The sequence below is a fragment of the Phoxinus phoxinus genome (assembly GCF_949152265.1).
Source record: "Phoxinus phoxinus genome assembly, chromosome: 4".
Classification (NCBI taxonomy): Eukaryota; Metazoa; Chordata; class Actinopteri; order Cypriniformes; family Leuciscidae; genus Phoxinus; species Phoxinus phoxinus.
In genome coordinates, this window is record NC_136879.1 from 39,112,161 (window position 1) to 39,124,554 (window position 12,394).

General features: G+C 43.4%; 1 protein-coding gene across 1 annotated transcript in view; it reads left to right on the forward strand.

The window, feature by feature from the left end:
* The first annotated feature begins 3,528 nt into the window (after positions 1-3,528).
* The window catches only part of LOC306997068 (uncharacterized protein), a 45,162-nt gene continuing 36,296 nt past the window's right edge, over positions 3,529-12,394 (forward strand). Inside the window, exon 1 of the mRNA XM_079610130.1 lies at positions 3,529-3,709. Coding sequence (XP_079466256.1) covers positions 3,625-3,709 — 85 coding nt within the window. The 5' untranslated portion in view covers positions 3,529-3,624. The remainder of the gene's footprint in view (positions 3,710-12,394) is intronic.

A 12,394-nucleotide genomic window follows, 5' to 3' on the forward strand; every position in this document is an offset into this window, starting at 1 on the left:
GTCAGACTCATTTCAATGCAAAATAATTAGTTCAAAAACGATTTAATATACTGCAAATAGCCTACTATTTTGTTAATGTTTATTTATAATTCATTTAGGCGGAACCCGGTGGTGGACACCGGAAGTAAAGGATGCCGTCAAGCTGAAGAAGGAGTCCTATCGGGCCTGGTTGGCTTGTGGGACTCCTGAGGCAGCTGACGGGTACCGGCAGGCCAAGCGAACTGCAGCCCGGGTGGTTGTGGAGGCAAAAACTCGGGCCTGGGAGGAGTTCGGTGAGGCCATGGAAAAGGACTATCGGCTGGCCTCGAAGAGATTCTGGCAAACCGTCCGGCGACTCAGGAGAGGGAAGCAGTGCCCTACCAACGCTGTTTACAGTGGAGGTGGGCAGCTGTTGACCTCAACTGGGGATGTTGTCGGACGGTGGAAGGAATACTTCGAGGATCTCCTCAATCCCGCCGTCACGTCTTCCATGGAGGAAGCAGAGGCTGAGGTCTCAGAGGTGGACTCGTCCATCACCCAAGCTGAAGTCACCGGGGTAGTCAAAAAACTCCTCGGTGGCAAGGCACCGGGGGTGGATGAGATCCGCCCTGAGTACCTCAAGTCTCTGGATGTTGCGGGGCTGTCTTGGCTGACACGTCTCTGCAGCATCGCGTGGCGGTCGTGCACAGTACCTCTGGGATGGCAGACCGGGGTGGTGGTCCCTCTTTTTAAGAAGGGGGACCGGAGGGTGTGTTCCAACTACAGGGGGATCACACTTCTCAGCCTCCCCGGGAAAGTCTATGCCAGGGTACTGGAGAGGAGAATACGGCCGATAGTAGAACCTCGGATTCAGGAGGAACAGTGCGGTTTTCGTCCGGGTCGTGGAACACTGGACCAGCTCTATACCCTCTACAGGGTGCTGGAGGGTTCATGGGAGTTTGCCCAACCAATCCACATGTGCTTTGTGGATTTGGAGAAGGCATTCGACTGTGTCCCTCGTGGCGGCCTGTGGAGGGTGCTCCGGGAGTATGGGGTCCGGGGTCCTTTGCTAAGGGCTGTCTGGTCCCTGTACGATCGAAGCAGGAGCTTGGTTCGCATTGCCGGCAGTAAGTCAGACTTCTTCCCGGTGCATGTTGGACTCCGGCAGGGCTGCCCTTTGTCGCCGGTTCTGTTCATAATTTTTATGGACAGAATTTCTAGGCGCGGCCAGGGGCCGGAGGGTGTCTGGTTTGGGAACAACACGATTTCTTCTCTGCTCTTTGCAGATGATGTTGTCGTGTTGGCCCCATCAGACCAGGACCTTCAGCATGCACTGGGACGGTTTGCAGCCGAGTGTGAAGCGGCTGGGATGAGATTCAGCACCTCCAAATCCGAGGCCATGGTCCTCAGTCGGAAAAAGGGTGGCTTGCCTACTTCAGGTTGGTGGAGAGTTCCTGCCTCAAGGGGAGGAGTTCAAGTATCTTGGGGTCTTGTTCACGAGTGAGGGAAGGATGGAACGGGAGATGGACAGACGGATCGGTGCAGCTTCCGCAGTAATGCGGTCGATGTACCGGTCTGTCGTGGTGAAGAAAGAGCTGAGCCGCAAGGCGAAGCTCTCGATTTACCGGTCAATCTACATTCCTACTCTCACCTATGGTCATGAGCTTTGGGTCATGACCGAAAGGACAAGATCCCGGATACAGGCGGCCGAAATGAGAATTCTCCGCAGGGTGGCTGGGCGATCCCTTAGAGATGAGGAGCTCGGTCACTCGGGAGGAGCTCAGAGTAGAGCCACTGCTCCTCCACATCGAGAGGGGTCAGCTGAGGTGGCTCGGGCATCTGTTCCGGATGCCTCCTGGACGCCTTCCCGGGAAGGTGTTCCAGGCACGTCCCACCGGGAGGAGACCCCGGGGAAGACCTAGGACACGCTGGAGAGACTATGTCTCTCGGCTGGCCTGGGAACGCCTCGGTGTCCCCCCGGAAGAGCTGGAGGAAGTGTCTAGGGAAAGGGAAGTCTGGGCATCTCTGCTTAGACTGCTGCCCCCGCGACCCGGCCCCGGATAAGCGGAAGAAGATGGATGGATGGATAGCATTTAGGCGGACAACAAGGCTACCAAGTACTGCGCACAGTGCGCAGCTAATTAATTTAACTTTTTTTTTCCCTAACGTCATTTTTAGTCGATTTTTAGTCGAAAATTTCAGGACTTCAGTCGACCAAGATTTTCTTTGGTTGATTACAGCCCTAGTGGATTTGGGCATTTAAGCCCACCTCTATCATAAGTCAAGTACAACAATGAAAGGCGCTGTCTGGAGCGTCTATTGTTCCATAGAAACTTAATGAAAAGTGTCTTCAGCTGAGAAAATAAATTGCTTGGTGGAGGCAAAGGCAAATTTTGAAACAAATACAACAGTTTAGGAAGTACATTCATTTTGAGAGAATTTATTTTCCCCATTAACGACATTGGTAAAGCAGCCCATCTATCTAAAGAAGTTGAGATCCCTTGCATAACTGGTCTATAATTACTTTCTATGATATTGTTAAGCAATGGGACAATTTGAATGACTAAATACGAGAAGCAATTGACGACCTTAAATTGTGATACTACATTAGTTGGATTTTCTCTGTCTACTTGGTTTAATAACATAATGGATGTTTTAGATTTATTAAAGACTTATAACCTGAGATTTTGCCGAACTTCCTAATCAAATCTAGCAAAGCCGGGATGGAGAGTCAGGAGCAATCCGATGAAAAGTTGGTGGAGATATAAGCACTACTTCAAATTCATTGTGGTCAAAGGCAAGAACGTGCATGTAATGTGTACATTATGTCCAGGAGCGAAGACTTTGTCGACATCCGTTGTAAGCAACTCTAATTTAATGAAGCATCTCACATTGACACACGCATCTACAAAACTAGTGGCAAAAAACACAGATACCTCCACCACAGATGCTAGTTCGCCAGGTTGTTTTCTTGACCAGTTGTCTCATGTTGAGAGAGTTTGGTTTAATTTGCTAGAGTTAAATGCACTTTATATGGTGTAACTGTTTACTTTTCTTACAAAGATAATACTTGAAGTGCAGGATAAACCTCTTGCTGTCTGTCGGCGTGCAATAAATATCGAAAGTTATGTACAAACACCCGTCTGTTCTACTCATTTCAACTGACTTGTGAAAACTGCTCACACAAATCCAAATTCTTTGGATTATAGCAACTTTTTTTTTAACAGTAACGCAAAAAATTACTTTCCCTGGTAACGAGTTACTTTTATTATAGAGTAATTCAGTTACTAACTCAGTTACTTTTTGGAACAAGTAGTGAGTAACTATAACAAATTACTTTTTTAAAGTAACGTTCCCAACACTGGTTGTTGACACCAATAAAACGATTTAATGTGCCAATTTACAGAAGATCTCAGACATCACCATAATGAATGAGCTGAAAACATGGAACTTTTGGAGACAAAGAGGCTTTTCAGCAGCAGTTAAACATGATGGCCCTGTCCTTTTTAATTGCAGATTGGATAAAAACACAGTGATCACAGTTCACACCTGCAGTGAAGCCCCTCCCACAACAATTCACCAATAAATACTGGGAATATTGCCATCATTCTACAAGAGAAGGACAAACTCCAGGAGTAGCAGCTGAAATCTGTGTGACTGTTAAAGATGGAGTTTATTAAAGCGGAGATTGAAGACATGAGTGATCCAGAACCATCCAGAATAAAACATGAAGATACTGAGGAACAAATAGGTTGGTGTTCTTGATCATTGTTGACTGCTTTGGTGGCTGTGAAATAATAATCCGTATATGGATGACAAATGACAGAGAAATGCATCTAAATGATCATAACCTAGTTTTAATCGTATTAAAGGCACAATATGTATGTGGATTAAGATATCCAAAAACCACTAGAACACAAATTTTATATAATTGTCTTGACTTGTGTACTTGCATTATCCAAAAAGTTTCCATCAATGTTTAAATCCATGTTTTACCTTGACTCAAAGACAACACTGTTTTGTTAAGAGGCTAACACCGCGTAATCAGAGAGAGTTTTCTCCATCATACATTCTAAAATCAAGTGCATGTCTTTAAGCAAAAGTAATTTATTCATCCAGCTTTTATTAATATGATATTCTAATATCGATTTAGGTTCTGTTTACACGACAACAGCGTTTTGTGCGCCTGAAAACGAAAACTTTTGAAAACGGGGTTTCAAAGGGCAAGTTTTTGAAAACGGTCTCCGTGTAAACAACAAAAATGCTAATCTCTGAAGACCATGATGTCGTGCACATGTGTATAACGTGTTCAGTGCATAGTGTGTCATCGCCATCTAATGGCCTGGCAGCAGAATACAGCGCTTTTAGTCATTTTCACGGATCCATGTGAATCGGTTTGACTATGGTGTTCGTCTGTACGTGGAAAACTCAAAGGAAAAACTTCTCAGTTTTAAGCTTATCATTGTCATGTAAACGTACCCTATTGCATTTGCTCCTACGGCTCTCGGCCCGACCTGCTTCATATCATCATAACGATAATAAAACTTTAATACACTCCATCATTAATGAACATGATTTCTGCCAGAGTCTGTCGGATTGCTTTCCATCGGCTGTAACAATAATGGCACAATATGTAATAACAATACATTATTGTTACAACAAGTGAATGACACAAATGACCTTTGAAAATCAAAGATACTTCAGTAACACTTTACAATAAGGTGTCGTGGTAACATAAGTTAAAGTATTAACTAACATGAACTAACCATTAGCAATACATTTATTACAGTATTTATTCATCTTTGTTAATGTTAATAAAAGCTGTTCATTGTTTGTTCATGTTATTCAAAAATGTTAACAAATAACTTTTTATTTTAATAATGTATTAGAAAATGTTGAAGTTAACATTAAGAGTAATAAATGCTGTAGAAATCCAGTTCATTATTAGTTCATGTTCACTAAATTAGTTATCGATGAATGTTATCGAATTAAACCTTTTTGTAAAGTGTTACCGATTCTTTATACTGACACAGACATGTGTCTTTTTTTCTGCCATGTTTTTTTTTCTTTTTTTCATAGTGAACTGATTCTAACTGTTTAATACATTTTATTTTAGACCAGCTGGAAGTGACAGAGCAAAGACAGAAACTAAATGACGTGAAGAAACACTGTGACTTCAAATCTCAAGGAACAAAAGCCAAAAAGCTGCACTCCTGCTCTCAGTGTGGAAAGAGTTTGCAAAATGAACAAAACCTTAAGATACACATGAGAATTCACACTGGAGAGAAACCGTATCCATGCACTCAGTGTGGAAAGAGTTTTTCTCGAACATCAAGTCTCAGTGTTCATCTGCTCCGTCACTCTGGAGAAAAACCATTTAACTGTGATAAGTGTGGGAAAGGTTTTAATTCATCATCAAATCTTAAACAACACCTGAAAGTTCATACAGACGAGAAGCCTCATGTGTGTTCTCTCTGTGGAAAGAGTTTTTCACGACTGGAGTATTTTAAACAGCACCAGAAAATACACACCGGTGTGAGAGATCATGTGTGTTGTGACTGTGGGAAGAGCTTTACTAGAGCTGGTGAACTGAAACGGCACCAAAGAATTCACACTGGAGAGAAACCGTATTCATGCACTCAGTGTGGAAAGAGTTTCAATCAAGCATCAACTCTCAGTGTTCATCTGCTCCGTCACTCTGGAGAAAAGCCATTTAACTGTGATCAGTGTGGGAGATATTTTATCTTGTCATCAGATTTAAAAGAACACATGAAAGTTCATTCAGACGAGAAGCCTTATGTGTGTTTCTGTGGAAAGAGTTTTTCACGCCTGAACAGTTTTAAACTACACCAGAAAACACATGATGAAGTGAGAGATCATGTGTGTTGTGACTGTGGGAAGAGCTTTATTAGAGCTGACAATCTGAAACAGCACCAAAGAGTTCATACTGGAGAAAAACCTTACAAGTGCTCATATTGTGACAAGAGTTTCACTAATTCTGGACACCTGAAATCACACGAGCGAGTTCACACTGGAGAGAAGCCGTAATACTGTACTCAGTGTGAGAAGAGTTTCAGATCTGGTTGTTCACTCTGGTAAACGGCACCAGAAAACACACGATGAAGTGAGAGATCATGTGTGTTGTGACTGTGGGAAGAGCTTTACTAGAGCTGACAATCTGAAACGGTATTGATTAATTCCTACTGAAGAAAAACCTTTCAGGTACCGTACTCACATTGCTCATATTGTCTATAAATTGTAATCATTATGTTGACAACTTGTAATAATTACTTCAGTGAGCTCATTGTTTCTGCCTTAAATTGAAACATTGTTTGCTAACTGCATGATTTGTGTATGTACATTTCTGAAATGCATAACTTGGACAGTCACCTCTGATAACAGATCACTCTAAATTGTAATATAAACAAATGCATTTTCTGTAAAGCTGCTTTGAAATGATATGTATTGTGAAAAACGCTATACAAATAAATGTGAATTGAATTGTGACAATTTTTTTTCTTTTTAAATGACAGAGAAATGCGTCTAAATGATCATAACCTAGTTTTAATCGTATTAAAGGCACAATATGCATGTAGATTAAGATATCCAAAAACCACTAGAACACAAATTTTATATAATTTTCTTGACTTGTGTACTTGCATTATCCAAAAAGTTTCCATCAATGTTTAAATCCAGAGAAATCCACAATTTTAACCAGTGTTGATTATAAAGTAAGCGAGCACGGCTGCATACCCCTGATTTTCTTAAATTCAGCGAAGCTCCCGCATTGTTGGATCCTGATAGGAAGCCGCCACAGCCGTCGAGAAGCATCACTGCAGGACGCGCCTTCTCTCTGAAGCCGCTGGTCGACATCTCGCCGCCTTCAGCTGCCGTTCCCTGAAGGCGGCGAGATGTCGCTGCCGCCGCAAGCTTCTCCGCCGACTTCGCTGGACTCACTCACCGACGGACAACGGCCGCTGTCTGCCGCCGCGTCCGTCATGGACGATGAAGGTGAAGCCGCGTCTGTGGAGGACGACTGCTGTTCACTTCTCGTTTTGGGTAGTGAGGGATGGGCGAGCTCCGTGGATCTACCCGCCCCCGCTGCTCGCGAGCGTTGAGGAGGAAAAGCCTGCATCGAGGCAGAGCTGATGCGTCTGCTCACGCAGGCCGTCGCGAACCTCGGCCTCGAGTGGTCTACGCCCGAAGAGCCTGCACTTAACCGACTGGATGGCTGCTTTCTGCCCGGAGACCACGCTTCACCGCCCTCTAGACTCGCTCCTTTTCTTCCTGAGCTTCACAAAGAAATAGCGAAGTCCTGGAAAGCGCCTTTTCCAGCCAGAAGGTGCACTTCTGCCTCAGCAGCATTCTCCGTTGTGGACGGTGCTCGAGACAGAGGATACCACTCCCTCCCTACGGTGGAGGAGGCCGTAGCGACTCACCTTTGCCCACCCTCTGCTGGACGGCAGGCTAAGGTAGCGCTTCCGTCCAAAGCTTGCCGCACGTCATCAGCTCTGAACGGCCGCGTTTACTCCGCTGCCGGACAAGCTGCATCGGCGTTGCACACAATGGCGGTGTTACAGATCCACCAGGCCAACCTTCTCCGTAAGCTTGACGAGGAAGGCCCGGAAGCGATCTGCGTGTCGGATTTGCGGAGCGCCACAGACCTCGCTCTTCACGCCACGAAATCCCCTGCACATGCCATTGGGCGGATTATGGCCTCCGCTACAGTGGCAGAGAGACATCTGTGGCTGACGCTCACTGAGATGGCGGAGTCAAAGCGCACTGCGTTCCTCGACGCCCCCGTCTCGACCGCTGGCCTCTTCGGATCGTCCGTCAAAGATTAGGAAAAAGACGGTGTTCAAGTCCCGCTGCTGCCGGACCTCCACCAAAGATTCTCGCTCGTACAGTCCCAACACACGCGACTGTGCCAGTCTATACAGCAGCCAACAAACCAGCGTCACGGCCCGTTTGCCTGCACACAAACGCCGTTTTCACGGTGACCCAGATGAATCTGAAAAAGAGTGTAATTTCTGGTGTCCCGGCCACGGCCGATGGTGTAATGTGTGTAACTGTAATGCCCACAACCCATTGCCCATTCGTACACACAAGCACAGCCCTGCACAATACAGGGTCTGCACACATAAAATCGACTCATGTCGATTGTGCATCATACGTAGTGAGCGTGCCCACTATTCAGTGCCCACAATCACTACACGCTGCATGTCCCACGGTTTCTGTAAAAACGAAACCGATGCACGGTCAGTCAGTTCTGATAGACAGTACTCCCAGTGCTATAAATGTACCCGCTTTCACGCTCCCACATTTATTCCCAGACATGCCGAGCCCTACGGGGATAGCTGAGAGAGCTGAGCGCGCGCGGGATGCACGCTCGATTAAGCGCGCCCCCGCCTCAAACGCTGCAAGCACGGCGTCCATGTTACAGCACATAGTTGCTCTCGTGTTGCCGCCATTTCGCGACCAGAGCCCAGATTCCCTTCTACCCCTAGTTACTCATGTGAATGCGTGGGAAAGACTTCCCGGGGTTTCAGAGTGGGTGCTGAACATTATAAAAAGAGGCTATTCGCTACAGTTCTCGCGACAAAAAAAAAAGTAGCACATCTACCTCGAGCCGAAATAGCGAAGCTATTGAGCAAAGGGGCCATAGAGCCTTTATCTCAAGCTCAGAGCGAGGGGGGTCTGTACAGCAGATATTTCCTGGTGCCAAAGAAAGACGGGGGTCTCAGACCCATTTTAGATCTGAGGCAGCTGAACAAAGTGCTTGTGAAGCGCAAGTTCAGAATGCTCACGACCAGAAAAATCCTCTTGCAGGTTCGCAGAGGGGACTGGTTTATGTCAATAGATCTGAAAGACGCGTATTTCCACATACAGATTGCGTCACGTCACAGGCGATTCTTGAGATTCGCCTTCGAGGGCCAGGCATATCCGTACACAGTCCTCCCGTTCGGCCTGTCTCTAGCACCTCGTACATTTACAGTGTGCATGGGCGCGGCGCTGGCACCCCTGAGACTCCAGGGCGTGCGAATTCTGAATTATTTGGACGATTGGCTGATTCTAGCCCAATCGCGATCAGAGCTCGTACAGCACAAGACCCTATTACTCGAACACCTCGAGGTTTTGGGTCTCAGAGTTAAAGGAGAACTCCGGTGCAAAATGAACCTTTGGTCTAATTACACATTGTTACCTAGTCAACCGTTATCTGAGATTTGTTTTCATGATTATCGAATGTAAATAGTTTTATCTCTAAAAACAGTTTAGCCTATAACGCTAGTATAACGCTAGTATATGGGGCGTAGAGTAATGACAAATAAAAATCGCTTGTTAATACCACTAACAAGACTCAAAATAGCCCCACACTAACACGGTAGCATAATGAGGGTCCCTACATGCAAACCGAAGCATTGAGAACTGTGTAAGTGTCCAGACAGTTTAATAAGAAGATATTTTATACATACAGTCAACTTCACGAATATAAGCAGAATCCATCTTTGAAAAACAGACTCTATCAATCGATCTACGAACCACCGATCCAAATGCGCTGGACCATATGAGATTCTACACAGTTCAGCGCATTTGGATCGGTGGTTCGTAGATCGATTGATAGAGTCTGTTTTTCAAAGATGGATTCTGCTTATATTCGTGAAGTTGACTGTATGTATAAAATATCTTCTTATTAAACTGTCTGTACACTTACACAGTTCTCAATGCTTCGGTTTGAAGGTAGGGACCCTCATTATGCTACCGTGTTAGTGTGGGGCTATTTTGAGCCTTGTTAGTGGTATTAACAAGCGATTTCTATTTGTCATTACTCAATGCCCCATATACTAGCGTTATACTAGCGTTATAGGCTAAACTGTTTTTAGAGATAAAACTATTTACATTCGACAATCATGAAAACAAATCTCAGATAACGGTTGACTAGGTAACAATGTGTAATTAGACCAAAGGTTCATTTTGCGCTGGAGTTCTCCTTTAATAAAGGCTGTTCATTGTTTGTTCATGTTATTCAAAAATGTTAACAAATAACTTTTTATTTTAATAATGTATTAGAAAATGTTTAAATTAACATTAAGAGTAATAAATGCTGTAGAAATCCAGTTCATTATTAGTTCATGTTCACTAAATTAGTTATCGATGAATGTTATCGAATTAAACCTTTTTGTAAAGTGTTACCGATTCTTTATACTGACACAGACATGTCTTGTTTTCTGCCATGTTTTTTTTTTTTTTTTTTTTCATAGTGAACTGATTCTAACTGTTTAATACATTTTATTTTAGACCAGCTGGAAGTGACGGAGCAAAGACAGAAACTAAATGACGTGAAGAAACACTGTGACTTCAAATCTCAAGGAACAAAAGCCAAAAAGCTGCACTCCTGCACTCAGTGTGGAAAGAGTTTCCAGAATAAAGGAGACCTTAAGAGGCACATGAGAATTCACACTGGAGAGAAACCGTATCCATGCACTCAGTGTGGAAAGAGTTTTACTGAAGCATCAAGTCTCAGGAAACATCTGCTCCGACACTCTGGAGAAAAACCATTTAAATGTGATCAGTGTGATAAATTTTTTAATTCATCATCATATCTAAAACAACACCTGAAAGTTCATACAGACGAGAAGCCTTATGTGTGTTCTCTCTGTGGAAAGAGTTTTTCAAGACTGGACAATTTTAAACAGCACCAGAAAATACACACCGGTGTGAGAGATCATGTGTGTTGTGACTGTGGGAAGAGCTTTAATGGATCCTGTGAACTGATACGGCACCAAAGAATTCACACTGGAGAGAAACCGTATTCATGCACTCAGTGTGGAAAGAGTTTCAATCAAGCATCACATCTCAGTGTTCATCTGCTCCGTCACTCTGGAGAAAAACCATATAACTGTGATCAGTGTGGGAAAGATTTTATTTTGTCATCAAGTCTAAAAGAACACATGAAAGTTCATTCAGACGAGAAGCCTTATGTGTGTTCTCTCTGTGGAAAGAGTTATTCACGCCTGAACAGTTTTAAACTGCACCAGAAAACACATGATGAAGTGAGAGATCATGTGTGTTGTGACTGTAGGAAGAGCTTTACTAGAGCTGACAATCTGAAACGGCACCAAATAATTCATACTGGAGAAAAACCTCACAAGTGCTCATATTGTGACAAGAGTTTCACTAATTCTGGAAACCTGAAATCACACGAGCGAGTTCACACTGGAGAGAAGCCGTAATACTGTACTCAGTGTGAGAGAGTTTCAGAGATCATCTGGTTGTTCACTCTGGTAAACGGCACCAGAAAACACATGATGGAGTGAGAGATCGTGTGTGTTGTGACTGTGGGAAGAGCTTTACTAGAGCTGACAATCTGAAACTGTACCGAATAATTCATACTGAAGAAAAACCTTTCAGGTACCGTACTCACATTGCTCATATTGTCTATAAATTGTAATCATTATGTTGACAACTTGTAATAATTACTTCAGTGAGCTCATTGTTTCTGCCTTAAATTGATACATTGTTAGCTAACTACATGATTTGTGTATGTACATTTCTGAAATGCATAACTTGGACAGTCACCTCTGATAACAGAGATCACTATAAATTGTAATATAAACAAATGCATTTTCTGTAAAGCTGCTTCGAAATGATATGTATTGTGATAAACGCAATACAAATAAATGTGAATTGAATTGAGACAATTTTTTGTGCAAACCAGTCAACTCTTACAGTGTAAATAAAGTCATTGTTGTAGTTTATTTTCTGTCAGGATTTATTGTGTGCTAAATCGGTCTTTCTTGAAGTAGATATATTAATGCAATTTTCAACTTGACTAAGTGTACTATATTGTCTTCTGATTGTACATGGAATTACGAGAAAAGGAACTTTTGTCTTTATTGATGTATTTAATTGACCCTTCGCTAAGCCCCGAACCCCTGTGTGAACCCCTCCTTAGTGTGGGGTACCCCAGGGTTCAATTCTGGGACCAATCCTGTTTCCCTTATATATGCTTCCATTAGGGGCAATTATTGAAAAGCACAACCTGTCCTTTCACTGTTATGCAGACGATCTGCAAATTTATTTCCCTTTGAAATCGGAAGATAAAACGTGTTAGACTCCCTTCTGGACTGTATTAAGGATATTAAGCTGTGGCTGTCACAAAACTTTCTTAGCTTAAACGTAGCTAAAACGGAGTGCATAATTTTTAGTAACTCCCCAAATGGTCCATCGGTTAGTTTAGGAACCATGGCATCATTCCTGAAGCCAGCTGTTAAAAACTTGGGGGTTACTTTCGACTGTAACTTATATTTTGACAAACAAATCACAAATGTTGTAAGAATGAGCTTTTTCCAGCTTCGTCTTCTGGCTAAAGTTAAGCCTTTTCTTAACAGGCATGATCTAGAAAAGGCCATTCATGCTTTTATTAGTTAGAGGCTGG